The sequence below is a fragment of the Alexandromys fortis genome, unplaced genomic scaffold (genome assembly GCF_014885135.2).
Source record: "Alexandromys fortis isolate MF-2015 unplaced genomic scaffold, M_Fortis_MF-2015_v1.1 scaffold_171, whole genome shotgun sequence".
Classification (NCBI taxonomy): Eukaryota; Metazoa; Chordata; class Mammalia; order Rodentia; family Cricetidae; genus Alexandromys; species Alexandromys fortis.
In genome coordinates this window covers 3,115,570-3,137,441 of record NW_026068066.1, presented here as the reverse complement: position 1 = coordinate 3,137,441, position 21,872 = coordinate 3,115,570, and the positions used below count along the sequence as shown (strand labels likewise).

At 50.0% G+C, this 21,872-nt stretch overlaps 1 protein-coding gene across 1 annotated transcript in view; it reads right to left on the bottom strand.

Annotated features, from left to right (window-relative positions):
- Positions 1–2,482: 2,482 nt before the first annotated feature.
- The window catches only part of Panx1 (pannexin 1), a 41,944-nt gene continuing 22,554 nt past the window's right edge, over positions 2,483–21,872 (bottom strand). The window contains exons 3-5 of the mRNA XM_050120616.1: positions 10,387–10,607; positions 8,167–8,825; positions 2,483–7,032 (exon numbers count right to left, since the gene is read on the bottom strand). Coding sequence (XP_049976573.1) covers positions 6,953–7,032; positions 8,167–8,825; positions 10,387–10,607 — 960 coding nt within the window. The 3' untranslated portion in view covers positions 2,483–6,952. The remainder of the gene's footprint in view (positions 7,033–8,166; positions 8,826–10,386; positions 10,608–21,872) is intronic.

Sequence of the window (21,872 nt, the reverse complement as noted above, 5' to 3'; positions counted from 1 at the left end):
CATTTCCCTTTATGTTCCTCAAGTTTCACGGAAGCTTGGGTTCTAGATGACCGTCTTCACTTAGACGCGATGCGGATTTCGTTTCTGGGGGTTTGGAAGTGATTCTGACAGCACTTCAGCTCCTCTTGTTTTTATTTGTTGTGTGTGTGTGCGAGAGAAAAGACACACGGCAACTTTAGAAACTGGCTCTTGAAAGGGATGCTTCAATGACAGGCCTACTCCCTCCTTCCCCCATGGGCCTGTCTGCCCCGTCTCTGCTGGAACACCAAGAACACCGCGCTCTTCCTGTTTTGCTTTCATGAAGGGGCTGCCAGAACACGGGAGTTTGAGGGTGTAAGAAATAGAAGGTGACTATTTCTCGATTCTACAGTTTAGCTGCTGTAACTCGGTGTTATCTGGAAGAGCCCAGGGCTGTGGGTCAAGGTCAGCAGCTGCCAGTCCAGCATCTCCTTCCTTTCCTCTTAGATCCCTGGGTGACAGGAGGGGCTATGACAGAATATACCTCTTCGTGGATGGATGCATACTGAGAACAAGTGCCCCCCTTCTTACTCAAATGGAATCGGCACTTCCAACTGGTGATGAGCCCGCTATGGTTTGAAGAGAACTTGGTCTCTTAGTTGAACACTTGGTCCCCAGCCAGCGGCCTTGTTTAGGAAGGTTATGTAACATCTGGGAAGGGGATCTTGGCTGGAGGAAGTACAATAGGATTGCGCTGAGGTTTTACGGCCTCAGCCCACATCTGATTCCGTCTCCCCATCTGCAGGTGAAATCAACTGGGTTCCTTCCCCGACCATATCTCCCCTGCCTATAGCCGAGACTTCCCTAACACAAGGACTCGATCCCTCTGGAACAGCAAGCCCAGATAAACCCTTCTTCCCTGTTGCTTTTTGTCAGGGAACTTTTAATCCCAGAAACAGCAGACACTAGAACACTCAGACGAACTCTCATATAATATTGTCGGTGTGAGAACCCTAAGAAAATGAGACTGCTGGGGCCAGTGAGCACCAGTGTGGACGGCAGGCACTAATGTCAAGGAGAGGCCCGGGGTCAGGTTCTCAATTGTAGCGAGCTGCGTGAAGCCATAACTGATGGAGATGTATAATCAACTCCTATGGCTAAAGTCTGACTTATGCTATTATCACGAAATGATTGTCAGCTGCTTGCATATGCGTGAACCTATAGGCAGTGCCCACCTGACAATCCGGGATTGGCAGCCCATGCCTACTTAAGGGCTGGGAGAGGTTTGCCCGAGGAGAGAGAGAGAGAGAGGGAAAGAGAGAGGGGAACAAAGAGAGGAAGGAGAGAGAGGGGAAAGAGAGAGAGAGAAAGTGAATAAAGTCCTGAAAACTGCTGCAAGAAGAGCTCCGAGTGTTGCTTTTTCCTTGCTGGTCGAGGGTGGATGCGACACTCAATCACTGATGTGTGTGGGGGGGAGATGGGTGTGAACCTGACTGTCTTAAATTGGGCAAATCAGATGTGTAGTAGAGCTAAGTAACTGGCCCAGGGAAGAGTTCACTTCTGACCCACACTCCCCTCCGCACCTAGCAACCACAGAATTCAGTGTTTGAGTAAGCAATCTCTGTAGGTGGGCACTGGTCTGGGTGCTGGGAGTTCAGGGACAAGGAACCAGCCTGCCTCGTGGGCGTCTCGGGATGGCGGGAGGGTCAGGTGTCAGCATAGGAGGCTGGGTGGAAAGGCGGGGGAACTTCCTGCAGCTGATCTTAGAGCTGATGGTTTAATAGAAAGGAGATAACAGTAAAACAGCCAAGGCTGCAAAGCCATTAAGCAATGATACCTACCTGTGGCTACTTCAGATAGGAGGGAGGGGCCCGGGCCAAAATCCCAGAGATGAGCAGGTGGTAGGGCTGGCTCCTGCAGGCAGCAGTTTCTCCAGCTCAGTCTCCAGAGACCACCACCTGCCATCCTGCCATTGATGGCACCTGGGACCCTGAGCTGAGGACTGGATAGGCTGTCCACACTCCTGGCACAGGGAGCTGCAAGACCAGCAATGGTGCTCTGAGCTGTTGAGTATGCAGTTATACTCTGGGGCTACAGAAAATGAGTGCAGCACGCAGATCCCTGGGGGACAGCTGGGGACCCGGAAGCTTTTATAGTGTGCTCACTACAGCTACACTCTGCCAAGATTGCGCGTGCCTGCTAAACCTGCGAAGTGTGTTTACTTCCTTCGCAGAAGTGTTCTTCTCCTGAGCAGAGGTGAACAGGCGCTCATGTCCGCCTGCCCACATCCAGACAGCTCAACCAGACACCAGAAACCTTGTAAACCCCAGCCAGCCTGTGGGCTTCCTTCACTTACTGCCAGCTGGATTGTACCAAGTACTGTGGAGACTCCTGAATGTCACACAGCACCAGACAGGGAGGAGCCCCAAGGCATTTCAAGACCCATCCTCCTGCTCCATCTTCAGTGGAGCGACTCCTAAAGAAGGTAGGTGAGGTCACAACTCTGTTACTTAGAAAAGTTTTATTTGGGGAAACATCAGAGCACAGAACTAAAGCACCATTCGCTATTGGCTGCAGACACAGCAGCCTTGACTGTGAGCTCTGCACCCCCTTTAGATGAACGTCAGCGTAGTGTGGCCAAGCGCCTCCCCCGGAAGCACCGGCCAAGCGCCTCCCCCGGAAGCACGGCTGTCAGCGGTAGGGCGAGCGTCCCACGTGGTCTTCACAAGGCTGTTTTCTGACGCCATCATCTGGTCTCGGGTTTTGGACTTTGTGGAACAAGACTGAAGATGAACTTAATGTCTGAAGTTGTTCTTCAAAGGCTCAGTATTTTTACCAAATGACACAGCAAAAAGGACATACATATTTTTTCTTGAAAGGCTTCAGAGAAATCTTAATCATTACAAATTTAACTTAGCCAAGCACAAGGGCACACGTTTAATCCCAGCACTAGGGAGGCAGAACTAAGTGGATCTCTAAGTTTGAGGCTAGCCTGGTCTATACGGCGAGTTCCAGGACGGCCAGGGATATACAGATAAACAAAACAAAAACAAAACAACCACCAAAAGTTCTGCAGGCTGGCTACACAAAGAAACCCTATCACAACCTCCCCCAGCACCCCGAAACTTCTACACAGAATGCCACTATAGTGAATGGCATCACACTGAAGTTAGGGCATTTGAGAAAGACCAGCTTGCTACAAAGTGGAGCTGACTATGTCTGTTTTCCTAGGGAACGCCTGTCACACTGCAGAATCCTACTGTTTCCTCGTGTTGAGCAAGGGAAAAGTGCCTAAGATAGAAGAAACTTTGTACCTTTCAGGAACCTACGAACAATTACTGATTAAAAACTACATGCTCCAGCGACAATGTACCCCACAGCTAAAGAGATCCAGAAACACAATAGCTCTAATTGAATGCAGGAGGGACGCGAACTACGAATTAGCATCTATTATCTTCCACATTTGACACGACAGCATTTGTCAATCCCTTCAAAGAGGTGTGGTTCCTTTGAGACATAAGGCGGAAATGCCAATGATCACCCCAAGGAGCCGTTCATCTCAGTGCCTGAAGACAAAGCATTCATTGGTAATGGCACATTTTAGCCCACAGATCTTTGAGAGGTTTATTCTGTACCGCTGAGACCAGGATCTTAAAACCCCCACTTCCCTAGCCACTGCAAGACAACTTTGAACTTAAATAAACTTGGAGAGTGATCGTGACTCATTTCACATCAGAAGCTAAGAATCACCCGTGTTTCCAGGGAAAGGCTGTCTGTCTGCCGCACTGCTGCTACAGGTCAGCGGAGGAGCCTTCCCACTCTCCTGCAGAGGACCATTAAATCAGACCCTAGATGCCAACAAACTAGGATCCCTATCTTCCCTTGCTTGCTTGTTCAACAGAGGGCCTGGTGAGCTCGGCTGCTGGCTTGAGCTAGTTTTACAGCCGCGAACGCTGGACCTTTGTAGATTTGTACTGCTCCGTCACAGCAGATTAAAGCAAGCAGTGTGCGTGTCCTGAAGGGTGTAGCCATCTGTCTTTCACAGAACAAAACCACAGGGCTAGGTCTTGGGTGGGAAGGGATACATGATAAAGGTGTTTAGACATGCTAAAACACACACGCAATACAGACCCACCAAACAAGACGGGGTTTCCAGTCCCTAACAGGGCCACTGTGAAGCAGGGTGACGTTGTTATGTAAGTCGTATGTTGCTGTGTCCCATTCTCCCCGCCCGCACTCCAGAGACACACAACAGGCAAGAACACTGAGAAGTGCTAGCCTTGTGACTCCAGAGAAAATGAGATTAATGCTGGATACCCGGTCACTCCAGGCTGGAGGCTGCCCACCTCACTCGGATTCACTTTGATTCTAGAAAGTGAAGGGGAATAACAAAAAGACATTCTCTCAGAAGTATGCAACAATGACTCAGTTAAGCCAACATCCAGCCAAGTCTCAGGCTAAAGGCAGCAGCTTTCTCAAGGGCAAGGCACGTTCCCCTCAGTATGACAAGCTACAAGATCTGGGTCTGTTGTAACTTCAAACACCTCACCCAGAGCTGAAGGGCCTCTACGCTGTGTGCCCCCTTGGTAAAACGGCAAATGCGCCAGAACACTGCTTCCAGAAAGATCTGTGCTGCTCAGGCTGTCACGCTACTGTGAGTCTGGTTTGGAAACCTCCGTAGTCCACTAAGACTAAAAACAAGGCCAGTGGTCCCACAGTGGTCATTTAGGAGCTGCTATATCTGTAATAAAGGGACAAGTGCTGACAAAAGCAGCCCCCTCATCCCTAGAGAAGGGCTCAAAGCCAGCGAGTCAGCGGGCAGAGGGGTTAACTCCAGGCCAAAGTGCACCGCTGGGCATTTATATACCAGCTCCTTGGAGCTGTAATTCAGCAGCAGCACCACGTGCCCCACGGGCTTCTCCCCATGTCCTGGAAGGGAAGTAGAGAAGCCAGCTGCAGCTCAACTGCTTAAACCAACGGGTGCTGTTCTGTCTAAACTTTCGTCTAGATGCTTTACAGCTGAAGACGGTCACTGGCCCCCTGGAAACCACCAACTATGGAACTCAGGGCAGGGAATGGACAAGGGGACCGGACAATATGGCTCCTCTTAACACCACAAAGGTTCTTCTGCTTTCTGGAAGTCCTTCCTGTGGGTATTCTATCATCTCTTAGACCTACCCATGTCTTCACTGTGCGTTGCTAGGCTCTGACGCCCTCCATACAGGACTGCCTGTCCGTATATGTCACAGTCAGATGCCTGGGATGCCGTGGGTTCTACTGTAGCTCAAGAGAGAAGGGAGGGCAAACTAAACAGAGACCAAGGACCCAAGCACACATTTGACCAAAGAACTACATTTGGCTGGGCTCGGAGAGTTCCTGATCTCCTAAAATATCATTCTTTATTACCTCAAAGTACACGTTATGCTACAAGATGACCCTTTTTGAAAAAAAAAAAATCCATAGCCTAGAAAAAAACACTTTAAAGGTCATTTCAAAGTAAAAAAAAAAAAAAGAACAAAACCCACACATACACACTGTAGAGGACTGTAAAGAAATGTCTCCAACACAACAGTATAAACACGTACAAATCAGTCCTTAGTTACCATGGCACCCGTCACACATAACTCAACAGGAAGAAGCACCATGGAACAGCACCATTCAAACACCCAGTGCGCTCTTGACGTCTGAGTTCCCAACTAAGAACCTGCCACAAGCAAATCTGCTTTTCTGTACACTCCCGAAGGCAGACAGCCACTCATGCAACGTCTGACTTCATCAAAAAGCAATTACATAGGGTAAACAGCTTCCCCTAAGACTGGCCAGAGGTACCCTGGGCGATTCCTGAGGGCTTCCAACAGTCAGCATGCCTGTTTATAAAGCCAGGCCCTGTGACACAGTTGTGAGCCTGGCACTTAGGAGGCCAAGTGAGGAAGACTATCACAATTCCAAGAGCAGGCTGAGCTACAGAGCGAGACCATAATAAACCTGTTCACAAAGCAGTGCTTACATCCATCCTGACCTCATGTGTGTAATGTATTCTGTAATTCTTATCAATGCTTGTAGAATGTTCTTCTCAAATGATCTCAATTATATAAATTAATCTGCAAGTTTAAAAGTTGTGCTCCAATATAAACAACCTGTCTCCAACCGTATCAGCTCCATGCACAGCTCACACTGGGCAAAGTGTCCCTCCCTGTGCATCCGTGAAACGTTGTTCTCCTGTCTCAGATCTCTTGACGACATCTATCAGTACATCTAAATTCAGATTTCCCACTGGGCTGTCTCTGAAGCCTTCCTTCCGAGAGTCACCATAGCATCACCGATACACAATCTGCCTCCTCAGCTGGGTTCAGTCGGCACGGCCTCAGCCTGCTGTGCCTGCAGAGGGCAAAGGGCAGCGAGCAGAGGTTACAGGACAACAATCAGCTGAGGCTGGTGGGTGACAGGAGAGTCTGCCAGTACAGGGGCCACGACTCCAGGTCACACCCAACTTAGGGCGCTGCCGTGCACAGGCCAAGGTTGCTGGTCGGACCAGTGAGTGCTTTCCTTCTTCAACGGTCAGTAAGAGCACACAGAGGGCATTATTAAATTATATCCTGCCACATTTATTATCATCTCATAAAACAAGACATCTCCCAGAGTGCTTGCTCTCCGGAAGCTCCAGGTCTCGCAACATGTCAGTCCAGAACGGCGTTTCTTCGAGGCCCTAGAAGCCTCTAGAAGGCTCTATGCTCTTAGCAGCCCTTTGATGAGGACCTCGGACAGAGCCCATTACTCATTTCCATATTTTGTCTTGTGGGACAGTTCTAATCCTTTCTTCCATGGCACTCGTCTATCACTGTGACAGACGACACTTTGGCCATTGTGTCTATCGGGGACTGGTAAGACACACGCCACATCACTAACAAAGACACTTTACCGCCAACTAGCTACAGGCCCAACAGCGGGGCTTCGGCCGCAGAAACCACGGACTTGAAACTCAAGAACGAAGCCATCAGCAGGATGCATTCAGAAGTCTCTGTCGAGAGTTCTTCTCGCCGTTATTGGTTGTGGTGTCGCTGCTCAGGTCCAAATCTGTCAAAATTAAAACCACTGTTTAGAAAGGAGGACTAGCAGGGTGCATGGTGCTGTTTACTCCGCTGGGAGGACTTCTCACACAACACACACATTGTTTTACCGTGTCTACTTCCTAGTCTGAAGTCAGGTCATGGCAAGAAAATCAATAAATTCCCTCTTTGAGAAAGAAAGTCAAATGGTGGCTTTGGGAGTAACCAACCACTCTCTTGGTTTTATGAGGCCTGCTCCAGAGGAGGGAATTCACACTTGTACAGTAAACGCAGTACAAAGCCCACAGCTCAGGAGGTCCTAGGTTCTAGAGAGGCCAAATGGACAAGTTATCAAACTCCTTTCTATATATTGACAGTACTACCCACAGATCAGTGCGGCCTCGGCCGGAGAACCCTTCCTTCTGCGGTGGGCAGCAGCCAGTGCAGAGACTTACGACTGGTTTAAGCTCTGAGAGCAAGTGAAGTGGCTGCTGAGCGCTCGGCCCTAAATGAGACATTTATTCTAAACCCCGAATCCCTGAATCAAAGTTCTGGGAATGCCTATGAAGAGGGAAAAGAATTAAGAGCAAGGGGGCAGGGGGACAAAACGCTGGCTGGCTCCTGAACACGATGCGGTTGGTACCCAGCTCACTGCAGCAATGGTCACCTGTACAAGACAGCCAACATGAGCAATCAACATCCTTGCAGGCAGCACTAACTGGACTCATTGGGTCAAAGAAGAAAAGGAAAGGATATGAAGGTGGGAAGGGGCTATATTAGGGAATATATTGTGGGGAAGCTGGTATGATATCAAGATGTACTGTAAACACGTATGTACTTGTCAAAGAACAAACAATCGATACTAAAAAGAAGGAGAGGCAGAAGGACAACGAGATGGGAGGTACAGACAGGAAGACAAGACAGAGACAACAAGAGGCGGGGCAGGAGACAGAGAACACGACACAGACAGAAGAACCAGAGGGTAGGTAGAGAGGAGACCGAGGAGAAGTACAGATTGATCCTTGTTTGGAAACCCGGGGTAACAGCAATTTGTTCCCACACTCTTCCCCAGGACATCACTGGGGCAATGGTCCAAGTGACAGGCAGGTGAAGAGAGCCCCGACTGACACAAAGGCGTGCCTGTCCAGAGAGCCAAGCCTACCTTTGAACTCCGTCATCTGGCTCCCCTGGTCCTGTCCCTTGATCTCTGCGGACATGGGGGTCTTTCCATCAAAGACATCCATCTTGATCATGCCTAGGTTGGTCAGGAGCAGCATGGGATCGATGCCCTGCCCGTTGCTTTTAATGTTCTCCAGCACCTTAAGACACTTGTATGATTTGAGCTCACTTATGTTCTCTTCCAGAAAGAGGTTGTAGAGGCTCAAGTCTTTGTAGCCTTCCGACTTGAAATGCAGAACGTCGAAAGTGGGCAGGATCTCGTAGACCTTGAGAACGTCTGTCTTCTGCCGGAACGGGACGAACAGTGTGTAGATGACCACGGGGGCCAGCAGGGCGTACACGATGAGGTTGATGAAGCTGAGCAGCTGGAAGATGCCGACGGCGATGAGCTTGCACTGGAGGCGGTCGGGAATGGTGCTGTCGTTGCTCAGGATGCCCGATTTGATGTTGCACAGAAACTCATCTGACAGTGAGGAGAGGCTGAAGTAATAGCTCAAGTAGACACACGCCAGCAAGATGACGGCCAGCATCACCAGTCGGCAGCCAATGTACTTCACGATCAAATGACGAGAGTTCTTCTTCGTCTTCAAGTACTGCTCCACGATTGGGTACTTGAAGTGACTTTCAGAGATCTCCCACAGACTGGAAAACGAAGCAAACAACAGTAACTGAGATGCTTGCCAGTCTCATCAAATGTCAAAGGCACGGACATGGTCAACGCCGGCACACTGAAAACTTCACTCAAGCACTAACGAGTAAAACCATGCTTAAACCTTCTTTTTCATTATAATATTCTAGACTTTTCAAGAGTTTATATGAGTACTTTGCCTGCATGTGTGTAGTGCCCTCAGGAACCAGAAGAGGGTGTTAGATGCCTGAAGCTGGAGTTATAGGCATTTGTAAGTCAACATGTGGATTCTGGGAACCAAAGTCAGGCCCTCTGCAAGAGGAATAAGTGCCCTTAACCTCTGAGTCATCTCTCCAGGCCCCCTTTTAATAGTTTAAAGACAATTTGGTTGATTAAATGTGAGTAATACTTAATAAGTTTTAGGGAAATGCCCGGTACTCAGGGCTCAATGTCTATTAAATAAATTTATCCGATCCAGAATAACAGCCGGTTTATTGTTGTTGTTTTCAAACTACAATCTCTCTCTGTGCAAGCTAATAAAGAAATTTTAAGCCCAACTAGAACACATATGTTTCTACCAGGAAGGGTTAGGGAAACTCGGGGGACCCAAATGGCATTGTTCGGGTCCCCGGCTCTCCCAGAAGAGACTGCATGACAGTGTTTATCTATCACCTAGAAACAAAAGGGTGGAAGAGGCAAACAGAGCAGTTAATTAAGAACGTTGCGCACTAAAACAGAGCCTGGAACTGGACTGCTAGTTTCTGTCTCCTTGACACAAGCTAGAGCATTTTTCTAAGCGGGACCTCAACTGAAAAAAGACCCGTAGCAGGGGGCCTGTGGACAAGCTTGGGCTTCATTTACTTGACTGTTGAGTGACTTGGGAGGGCCCAGGTCACTGTGGGCAGTGCCGCCCTGGACTTGCAGTCCTGGACGCTGTAAGGAAGCAGGCTGAGCCATCCATTGAGAGCGAGCCAGTCAGCAGCTCTCCCCCACGGCCTGTGCATCAGCTCCTGCCCTGCTTGAGTTCTTGCCCTCACTCTTTCAATAACGGAATGGAATGGTGGATGGTTAGCTAAAATAATCTCTTTCCCCTTCAAGTTGCTTTTGGTCATGGTGTCTTATCACAGCAACAGAAGCCCTATGACAGGAATACGGCAAGAAGTCTTAGACATAAGACAGCTGTTGCTACTATTGCTATTACTGGCAATGACAGAGCCAGAGGAAGAACGTGACAAGGAGGGTCTCCACCTATTGGGGCCATTTCTCTCATCCCTTCCATATGTTTGATTGCCCCAGAATCCTCTGCGCTTTTCCATTACAGACATCAAAGCAAGCAAGCTCTGTTTGAGACTTTGATCATCCCTCGAAGAACTACTTTCCAAAGGAGGAGACCGGCCAGGGAAAGGAACACTGACCTGAGGACAGTGGGGAGGGGTTGTCCCTTGCGAGCTGGTGGCAGACGACACTCTACCTACCTACCCACTCGTGGCAATCAGCACTCTGGGCTAGCCCGGCAAGAGAAAGGGCAGGGAACTCAATATAGGATGGCTACGGGCAGCCTTCTGGCGCTGTTACCTTTGCCCCACATTCTCATTCACTCCTGGCGGTCCAGGTCCATCTCTCAGGTCCAAGTCCCGGGCGCTCTTGGCAGCCTTGATGGCACGGTTGTAGACTTTGTCGAGTTCTTCCATGATGAACTTCAGATCTGAGCAGAGGTGCGGGGCTGCTGCGAAGCGCCAGAACAGCGTGGGCAGGTACAGGAGTATGGCGAACAGCAGCAGGATGTAGGGGAAGAACTAGAAAGCAAGAGCCAGCCTGGTCAGCAGCAAGAAGCCTGGAAGCTGTCCCGACTCTGCCAGGAGCTGCTCTTGTCCCCGTTTCGGAGACACGCGAGCATTCCCATGTCGCTCATGGACACCAGCTTGCTGCCTGTCCATTACTGTTTGTTTCAGTATCGGACCCAGAGTTGACCCTTTTTCATTAAATTGACATTAATTTGAAGGAACTGATGACTCCACAGACAAGAATAAAAGGAGGAGGAAGAAGAGGAGGAGGAGAAGAGGAAGAAGAAGCACTCCCCTGTCCCATAGAATGACTCCTCAACAGAACCACAATTAAGAAACAGGTAGAGGTCACAGTGACCTTTGCTGGGTTTTGTTGTTGTTTTTATTTTTACTTGTTCTGGTTTAAAGTTCTAGTTTTCTGTTTTGCTTTTTACTTCTTTGGAATCTGGGAAAATGCCAAAGAAACATTATGAAAAACTGTTTTTTTTTTTTTTTTTTTTTTTTTTTCTGTCAGTGGTCTGTAAAGCAGCTGGAATAAGCGCCTAAAACCTCCAGGGCGAGACGGTCACAGCTGGGACAGATCTATGGTGAGGCACCAGGGTTGGGAGACACACAGAGCAGGGTGTCAGGATGTCAGGAGACTGAAGGATGCCTTGGAACCCCATCTGATTAGAAGCCAGGGAAGGCGGGAGCACTGGGCTCCAGTGAAGCTCAGCCTTGTGGCTTGGGCCATGAGGTCACAGGACCTCTGACCCTCAGTTTCCCCTCTCTGAAGTAGTCACGTGATACAGGTGTCATGAAGAAAAAACTGGATCACTCCCGTAAAGATGATAAAGAAGACTGATGCCTGGCCTGTCATAAGCACCAGAGATTACCAGGAAAAGCTAACAACAGGGTGTCCTCCTTTGAGCCCTTCTGACGACCCACAGGCTTGAAGCTAGGGGAAAGGAAGCTCGGAGTGGTTTCTGGCCCTAGGTCCCAAAGCTGGCAAGTGACCCAGTTAGAATTTGACCCCCAAGCTACAACTCTGCACCCTCTACACTGTATTAGATTGCACTGTTCCAGCCCCACGGTTCACTGTAGTGACAACAGGCTCGATCTACCTGGACGCGCATCCTCTCCTGACCATCTCTAAGAGCAGGCAGAACCTGTGTGAGGCCTGGGCCCATGCAAGAGGCCTGTGCTTGTGCCTGTGCAGGAGGTCCTGGCAGGAGGCCTGTGTGAGGCCTGCAGCAGAAGGTCTGTGCAGGAGGCCTGCGCTTGTGCCGGCAGCAGGAGACTGCGGCTGCAAAGGCAGTGTGCGCATTCCCAGAGCCCCGTCAGCTTTCCCGGGGGAACGCCTTACATGTCCACAGAACACGTCAGCTGGCACAAAACCTCCAGGCTTTGGTTTGAACCCCACAAGAATTTCCATGGCTGTCCCCTTTCCTGATCTAGGACTTGGCCCCAGGCACCCATTACCTCTGCAGCTGTGGGTTCATAGATCCCTTGGTTTTTGCTTGTTTGTCTCATTTGTTTTTGTTTTTAAATGCATGAAACAACACATACAGGTTCACAAAGGAAATGGGTGTGCAGATCCAGTTACCAAGACATGGAGAAGTCAATTGACGCGTGCTTCTCTATCACTCCCACGACACAGGCCCAGTGGACGGCCTGTTAGAACCACAGTTCTGGAGCAGAGACGAGGGAACAGCATTAGTCCAGACAGACTGTGCCTTCACTGGGTGAGGAAGCTCTTGCTGGTTGTATCCTACAGTAATTTTCAACGCTAACCCTAGTAGAAGTTAGCGAGAAATAGGCAATCATCCACTCACAAACATCCCGAAGCTCCCATGAGTCCTTCCTGGAATCCCTGATGTAACAGAAACAGAGAAAGAAACCCAGTGAACCCAAACTCGGCAGCACCCTCCAGGAGGCTGCCCTCTGGGGTTCGCACAGGACGGGGTCCTTCAGTGTTAGCCTCAACTGCACACACTGCAGGCTGGGCACGGCTGATCTAGTTTACAGTTAGCTGTGTTCGTTCCATCCTTGTCTATTCTAGTCACGGTCTATTGTACAAATTAGCCCGACAGCCAAGCTGTTTCCCACACTGGAACAGCTAAGCACTTCCTCTGGGAGCTTTGGGCAGCAGTACTATTGTAGCTTGGGCTTCTGAAATAGTTTTATAGGTCATGCTCTTTTGGGGGTTATTTGAATAACAGCATTTACCTTGGACTGTTCCCCCAAAGTAACAGTGTACATTCTGTGAAACACACCCAAGGAGTGTGGCATGGAGCCCCAAGGGCAAGAGAGCGCATTGCATTGTAATTGGAAAAATGAGTGTTTAAGGATCTACATGGAGAGCACTTGCTGTTTCCCAAATACCCGTGCAGCCTGGCTGCCCCTGCAGGAACATATAGAAATGCTTTGCTCTCCTTATATCCAGTCTGCCCCTGAAGGAACGTATAGAAATGCCTTGCTCTCCTTATAGCCAGGCTGTCCCTGTAGGAACTTATAGAAATGCCTTGCTCTCCTTGTATCCAGGCTGCCCCTGCAGGAACGTATAGAAATGCCTTGCTCTCCTTGCAGCCTGGCTGCCCCTGCAGGAACGTATAGAAATGCCTTGCTTGTTAGTTTTCCCACACCCATCAAAAACAAAGGGCCATTCTGCATGTCTTTAACATGGCATTCAAACCAATTCAACTGCAATATGAATCCAAACAGTGTTAGTTAAATTATAGACTTTACAATCCTTTTGCCAGAGTAAGAACATGGAGAATCGCCAAGGTGTCTGCATGAGGGGAAAGCTTTGTTGCCAGCGCTGCCTGCTCCACGTTAGGACTGGGGTGCACATCACTCTGAGCTCTGACTGCACCCCTTGGTACAATGTCCCAATTGGTTGGCACTGCGTTCTTCCCAAGACAGTGAGACCCTCTTTGAGAACCAAGAGGCTGCTCCACCTGCATCTCTCAGCCTCCTGACTTTCAAATTTGTTGTTCCTGGAAGGGGTTGGGGTCACATGACCTCTGTGTGGAAGGAGCCTGAGGTTACCCAGAACAACTACCTCCATGGTCTAACTCTTCATCGAAGGCAAAGATCCCCAAGGGATATGCCGCCTGTCTTACAGGGTTAAATGGACGGGATGTGGACTCAGAAACATTCCTAGCACCTGCCCTGTGTCAGGCAGTGACAGGGTGCACACCCCACACCTGCCCTCCAGGTTCAAGTAGCACCATCTCACCAAAGATCACACAGCCCAACAATCAGAAATCAAAACACAGCGGAGCCGCAGAGTGCACAGAGAAAACAGAAACGCCCCTAGAGAAAGAGGGCAGAGCCGTCCCAAGAGAGGCAAAGCCTACTGCTTACTGCGCTGTGAAGCACACGAGAGAGAAAGAGCAAACGAAACTAGAAGTCTGACCACAGTCTCCTCCTCTGTGGACCTTAGAGCGTCTGCTTCCTTCTGCCTGGAGGCTTCCGTCTGTCTGGGGAGCTCTCACCTCTGCCTGGAGGCTTCCGTTTGGTGAGTTCTCACCCACCCAACATGAATACCATAAATAACAGCGACACGAGCGAGGGAGGACAGAAGGGTTGGGGCTGAATGGTTGACAGAGGGTGAATAGGATCCCCTGAAAATTCAAGAACGAGGGCTGGAAAGATGGCTCAGTGGTTAAGAGGACCCCAGGTTGATTCTCAGCATTCACATGGTGTTTCAAAACTGCAAAACTGTCTGTAACTCCAGTTACATGGGATCTGACCTTTGCTGGGAACCGGGCAGGTTCATGGTGCACAAGCATACATGAAGACAAAAAGAAAAAAAAAAACACATAAAATAAATAAATAAACTAAAACAAAACAAAACCAAGAACCCTTGAGTGTGAAACTGCTCAGAAATAAGGTTGTGGCAGACAGAGATATAGCCAGCTCCAGGGAGGACATAAACCACAGACCACGGCAGATACAGACCAGAGGCGGGGGTCTAGGGAGTGGAGACCTGTGCCTACCACCTGAGGACAAGTGTGACAGGGTCCTCTCTCATCTCTGTCAGCACTTCCCCTTAGGTCTACCGATCCAGGAGAGACCAAACCCTGCTGTGGAGTTTGCTCTGGTCGGTGGTGCTTGGCACAGAGGTTCTAGGGAACATCAAACGTCCGTAAGCTAGCAACTGAACTATAAAGGCCCCACCCCGACACCGGACACAGCGGGAGACACTGGTAAGGAGCGTGATCAAAAATGCCTTGGCAAAACAACAAAGCAATTCAGAGAACGTGCAGAGGTGGCAAGGCAGGTGGCCACTGCAGCAGAAGCGATGGGACCAGAGACAGCCGAGCAGAGCACGGACACTCGCGTGAGACAAAAGGCAGAAGCCCTGAGGACTATGGTGGCCTCTGGCCCATGCAGGGGTGGGGCCCATGCAGGGGTGGGGCGCTGGCACTGCAGCCGACGTGTGCACAGGAGAGAAGAGGGAGGGGCGTGGGAGGCATATCTAAACTGGGAGACTGGCATGAGATGCCTCTACTCAAGAAGCCCCTGGGGGAGATCTGCAGTAGCAGCGGAGAGCCAGGGAGGCATACGGCTTGTGACTCAGGACTCACAGCACACAGCCGGAACCCAGCGTACAACAGCAGAGATGACCCCAGGGAATGGGGAAGCCAGAGAGAGGACCCAGCTGTGGTCCTGTAACATCTCAGAGTCAGACATAGAATGAATAGCGGACCAAACAGAAGGTCAGAAAGTAGGACGTAGGTAAAACAAGATCATCTTGGACCTGGGAATATGAAATACAGGGTGTGAAGGATGCCAGCACTGGCTGTGGGATGTTCACATAAAAACTCACTTAAAGACAGTCCCAAGTACGGGGAATAAAGAAGGGAGCCATCCACCCTGAACGGTGGTGCAGAATGCAGAGAGTAAAGACATCAGGGCAAAGACAACCAGGCGGGTGGCATCTGAGGGTGGGTACCACTCAGGGAGTCCCGGAGAGGCCAGTGAGCTCAATCTACATGGAAGACGGAAAGGACCGAGCCAGGAGAATCAGAGCCACATACATGCAAGGGGTGATGCCTGCAGGGGACCACATGCTCCCGTGTGCTCGGCCCTGTGTGAGGGGCACTTTAGGATTACAGACCAGACAAAGGGTACCTGCGCAGTGCTAAGACTTTGGGCGCCACACTGTTCCTGTGGCTGCCATTCCCTCGGCTGCAGATTGTGAAAACTGTGTGGGCTAATGGGTAAGGATGCTACCAATTTAAAACATTATTTGAAGAGAGCCTGGGTTTGGCTTGAGAACATGTGGCTTCCCAGTTTGCCAACCTGACCTGGGTTTCCTTCTAAAAGAGTGCCGTGGTCCTCAGACAGTGTCTTCGCTATTATTCCTGGAGCGGCTAGCGTCTCTATGATCACTAACTTTGTCAACTTGACATAGCCTAGGACAGCGGTTTTCAACTCGTGGGTCACGACCTTGCTGTGGAATAGCCTTTCTGTACACTGAAGATTTGTCACGGGTTGGTTTAATAAAGAAGCTGACTAGTTAGTAGCTGAACAGGATAAGGTGAGGCGGGAAAGTCAACCCGAGAATGGAGAACGGGAGAAAGAAGGGTGGAACAGAGGGGCGGACAGCAGACGCAGGGAGAGGTGAGATGAACATGGGACGTGAGAAAAGGTACGGCCACGTGGCAAAGCACAGATAAGAAATATGGGCTAATTTAAACGTAAGAGTCAGCTAGTAACAAGTCTAGCAGCAGGCTGAGCATTCACAATTAATATTTAGCCTGCATGCTGGTAATTTAGTAGCAAGCTGGTGGGACAGGAAAACTCCGCCTACACGACCCTTTCATGGGGTTGCCTATTGGATATCCTGCACATCAGATATTTATAACACAATTCCTAACAGGAGCAAAGTTGGTAATGAAGGATCAATGGAAATAATTTTATGGTTGGGGGTCACCACAGCATGAGAAAATGTCCCCACTGTGACGGACTATATATAACCTGGAAGTGTACACTGACATAAGCCACCTCTCCCCTAAGCTGCTTTCTGCCAAGGTATCATAGCAACAGAAATGAAACTAAAACACAGACTCGCAGGCCCTCGGGGACGACATCTGCCCGGGCACACACTACTTAAGGAATACCAGTCTAAATCGACGGTGCCCGGTCAGGGCTCCAAACCAGGCAGGCCAGCAGCACAGCTACATTCCTGGCCTTAAGCACCCCCCCCCCCCACACACACACTTAGTGTTAAAAGTTCCACCCCAGCACTGTGGGTGGGGCTCAGATCCCTTGTTTGCATATGTTCCAGGTAATGCCACAGGCTTCATGCGAATCCTCCCACTAGGTCTCTGACCCCACATTAAAGAACTATTCTGCCTGCTTTGTTAAGTACTTTTTATTCTTATTGTTTCTTTCTCTTAAGGGCTCTGTTTCAAAGTGAAACCTCACTAATCTTTGCCGACAATCTGGACAGGAATGACTAGAGTTCACCAGTCTTAGAGCGCCCCCTGCTGGCCTCCTGTATGCATGCACATGGGCCACCAAAATCCCAGCTCTCAGGGCCACAGCAAGCCATCAGCAGTGAATGAAGTGAAGCCGCCGGTCCACGGTGACAGTCACTTACACATTACACTGAAGAATGTCGTTGGGGGTGTGAATCTCCTGGTTTAGCTGGCGTTGAATTGAGACATGTTTAAATAAACTCCAGTCTGTGGGCAAGCACCTGGAGACCCTAGGCAGGACACACATGCTGCCCCCCCCCCTCTCCCACAGATTCGGCACCGACTGCCACAGTGAGTCCCCTAGGAAAGGGGTTTTAGAAGATGTTTGGGCAAAGGGGTTTTATGTCCTGAAATTTTCCCCATGTTTTTGTTTAAAACTACATCAACTCATCCTATTGCACGGTTATTTAATGTGTAAGTTGTACCACTGGAAAGTATGTTTACTTTTTTAAAAAGTTTTCCGGTTTTACATTAGTTACCTACCTAGTTTGCTTGTTTCTTCTCTCTCTCCCTCCCCTCCCTCCCTCTCTCTCATTCTCACTTCACACACACCCCGCCCCCAGACAGGGTTTCTCTGTGTAACAACTCTGGCTGTCCTGGAACTCGCTCTGTAGACCAGGTTGGTCTTCAGCTCACAGAGATCCGCCTGCTTCTGCCTCCCGAGTACTGGGATTGAGATGTGTGCCACTACTGCCCAACTTAGGTTAACTATGTTTCTAGATTTTATTTTTAAACATTAAACATTATTTATTTCCTTAGACATTATTTTATCTTTAAACGTTCAGTGTGGGGTACAGGAACTATGATTACCACATCTGTGCCCAACTCAAGAAGCCACATCCTTATTCCATCTACATGGGCTATTTCCCAGTTAGAGACAATCCTGATTTCTTTTACGTATTAAACTTGTTTTATTTTTAGTTATGTGTGTGAAGTGTGTATATCATGTATGTGCGGGTGCTTATAAAGGACAAAAGATGGGATCAGATCCCCTGGAATAGAGCTACAGGCAGTCATGAGCTAGCTGGTGTAGGAACTGGGAACCAAGCTAAGGGCCTCCGAAAAGCGGTACAGGCTCTAAACCACGGTCCCATCTCTTCAGCCCCAAACCTTGTTTTGTAAAGTCTGCTCTTTTCCTGGAGCATTGTGATCAAGTTCCACACCCTGACAGTGTAAGTCTTCTCTGACAGTTCTGTAAGCCAAGATGCTCCCGCCAAGGGCCCTGGGGCTGTCCTTTCTTGCCCCTCCCAGTACCCCTTGGCCCAGGTTACAGAACACCTTCCCCACAAGTATTCCTACACGATCTCGCCTCTATGTGTGCCTATGGCCAAGTTCATTCCTTGTATAAGGACACCTGCCATATTGGAGGTGGAGCCCACCCGACCCCAGGATGGCATCTCCTAAGTCACTGACTATATCAATAGCAGATCTGTTTCGATAAAGTCATATCTAAGGTGCACAGGGTTAAGACAACAATATAATCTTGCAGGGGAACACAATTCAACCTTGTAGGTCACCTTGGTCTCAGTCCCCAGCACACCCCTGGCAGCACCTGGCACAGGCTACTGTATTGACAAGCTGACATTACAGGACCACCAGCTCTTTACCCTGCAGTAAGCCTTTCTGTTTGTCTCCACACCACTCTGTCTTCTGTGGGCTCCTCGTCAGCCCCACTCTCCAAGCTAGATGGCCCCCTTACTCACAGTTACCCGATGGGGGAGCCCCAAATGAGGAAGTGCTTAGATTAGCTTGGCCTGTGGGCACATTTTGAGGGAACTGTTGTGATTACTAAGTGATGTAGGAAGAGCCAGCCTACTGTGGGCAACACCACTGCTGGGGCAGGCGGGCATATGTATATAGGAAAGCTAGGCATGACACGTGAGTCAGAGAGCTAGCCAGCAGTGTTCTTTCACAGTTCCTGTCTTAAGCTTCTGCCCTCAGTACCTTCAGTGGCCGATTATAACCTCGAAGTGGAAGCCAAACCAATGCTTGCCCCCCTTGTTGCTTTGCTCAGTGTTTATCCCAATTGAAACAGACCCCATTGCGTCTACACCCACCCTAGAGTAATCTCCTGGCTTCCATACCAAATTCCCGATAGACGCCCATGCACTGAGAACCGTCTTTCCTATCTACTAGGGGCCCAGCGGCCACAGAGCAGCTCTAGTTAATAGCCGAGCAGCCATCCCCTTCTCTTCCTCCGAGTTCCCGCATCCCGAGCCAATCCTGGGCCACACCCAGGCTCTCATCCTCCCCCGCTAAGTCTCCATGTTCCAATAGCACATCTTTCTGGCCCAGCTCCTCAGATACGTGGAATGTCGTCTTCCTGTGTCCCCAGGCATGCTATCCCTGGTGCAGTGTGTGGGGCTGATTATCTGCTCACTAGTCCCGAGCACACTGCCTGTTGCTCTGGTGTGACTTCACCGTCCAGTTGTCCACAGTCAGTCTGCTGGCCCGGCACAGGCTCTCAACATCCCCTTTCAGGAGCTCACGGCGTCACCTTGTAGCTGGCTACATGACAGCAAGCCCTGCTTCCTTTTGCACTTTCCCGCCTCAGAAACACCCACTTGCCTCGCCTGCTCTGAGCCTGGCTCTCGGGGTCTTCTGCGCCTCACTAGGCTCTCCCCACCCCGCCTCTCTTCCTTCCCAATCTAAACTCTCCTTTTGTGTCTGGCTAGTGGCCTTCCCTGTCTCCCCTCCTGCCGACCAGAAGTCCCTCTGTGTCTCCTCCAACCACTGCGGAGGACCAGCTCTTAGAAACCAAGCACGGCTCAGGAACTTGCAGTGGCTCTGCTGACGCAACGCCTGTTTGGGAGTCGCAGATCAGACCCCGTTCTCTGCATCCTCGCCTCCATCCTGGTCTACATCAGGACAGGCATGCTCGGGGGATGCTTCACTGCTACGCTCCCAGTCCAGTGGTCCTCAACCTTCCTAATGCTGCAACACTTTAATACAGCTCCTCGTGTTGTGGTGACATCAACCATAAAACTACTTCATTGCTACTCCATAACTGTAATTTTGCTACTGTTATGAATCATGATGTAAATATCAGATATGCAGGCTATTCTGGGGTGGCGACCCACTGGTTGAGAACCGCTGCCCCGGTCAGTGCCTCAGTGGTTGGTGGCTCAGCATCTCTGGCGTCTTCTCCAGCCTCTCATCCCCTCCTTCTCTGGGCTCTCACAAGTGCAGTCTTCCTGGACACGAAGCCTTCCCCCTGTTCCCGCCCAATTTGTTACCTCTGCCCACAAGAAGAGCATATCCTCTAAGGAAAAGGCCACTTGTTCTTCTAAAGCATCACCCTCATTTCTTGCACGCACGCACGCACGCACGCACGCACGCACACCCAGGAGCTCCAAGGATTAACAGCACACAGGCCTGGCTGCACTCCAGCAGCAGGGGGATTCAGGAGCTCATAGCTCAGTCTGCAAGCTTGTCCCTGGTTCAGTGAAAAACCACTCTTTCCCCTTTCTGTCTTGGTTTCTAATTATTCTCTTGCATGTTCATTTCACCACCAGTGAACTCTGAGAATCTGACATGCCATCTGTGGCCCACTGCTGCTGTGAGAACCATCTGGATTTTTCTTGCTCTAACAAGCCCACAGTGGCTGTCATCCCATTATGCAATCCCAGCCACAGTCTGAGTTCAGCCAACGCCAACCCAGAGACTGTACGGCTTGTGCTTCCACAACGACATTTTAACATGGACGTAAACTACAGAAGCATGGGCTGAAATTTACAAAGGTTCCTTATTTTTAAATGATTTATTCCTTTTACTTTACTTTTTTATTTTATGTGCATTGGCATTTTGCCTACATGGACGTCAGTGTGAGGATGTCAGATCTCCTGGAACTAGAGTTATAGACAGGTGTGAGCTGCCTTGTGGGTGCTGAGAACTGGACCTGGGTCCTCTGGAAGATCAGCCAGTGCTCTTAATCACTGAGCCATCTCTCCAGTCCCCCAAACAAAGGTTCATATCCCCTGCAAGTGTGTCCGTTTACGCTGAAAGTCCTGACACTGTGGTAGAGTAACATACTGACCAGTAAATCATGCAACGTGGACGAGGGCCCATCCAACACTCGGGCTGCAAATCAGAGGGAAAAGCCCAACCCAGCCACCGTGTGGTGCCCTCCGTGCCAAATGTGCAATGAACAGGTGTGGGGGAGGCAGGTCAGAGCCAGCGCGAGTCACTGTGTGCAGAAAGAGGTCTGTTTAGAAGACCATGGACAGGGTGTTCGGGGAGTCAAGGCAGCAGAGGATCTACGGTCAGTTCTAGCAGCGTAGAAGCTACCACGTGCTTTCCCCAGGAGATATGAGCATCAGAGGACACAAGTGTTCTACTTATTGTTATGAAGGGCAAAAGAACCAGCAGATGAAGGGCAGGCTGAAGCAGAGCCCTGCTGTTGTGTGTGCAGCAAAGACCCAAGGTGTTACCATCATCACTCAGAGAAGACCCAGAGTCTCACAGAGAAGACCTGAGATGTCACATCATCACTCACAGAGAAGACCTAAGGTGTGACATCACCACTGCCAGAGAAGACTGACGGTGTCAAGCTTCCATGTAAGAGTGTTAAGAGTGTTCTTCTGCACACAGCTAGGTTCAGCTGTAGCTTCTTACTGTCCAGTTCCTGCACACTCCTACCCTACAGTGCCCTACCCCCTTGTAATGGTCTGTTCTGTCCCTTTAAGGGACAAGCGCCCCCCCCCCCCACCACTGTCTACCACCCAGGCAGGCAGATCTTCCTTCCACTTCCAGTCTGAGCCCTTCCTTTCTGTCTCTCTCCCAAAGAGGTAGCTGCTGCTGTGGC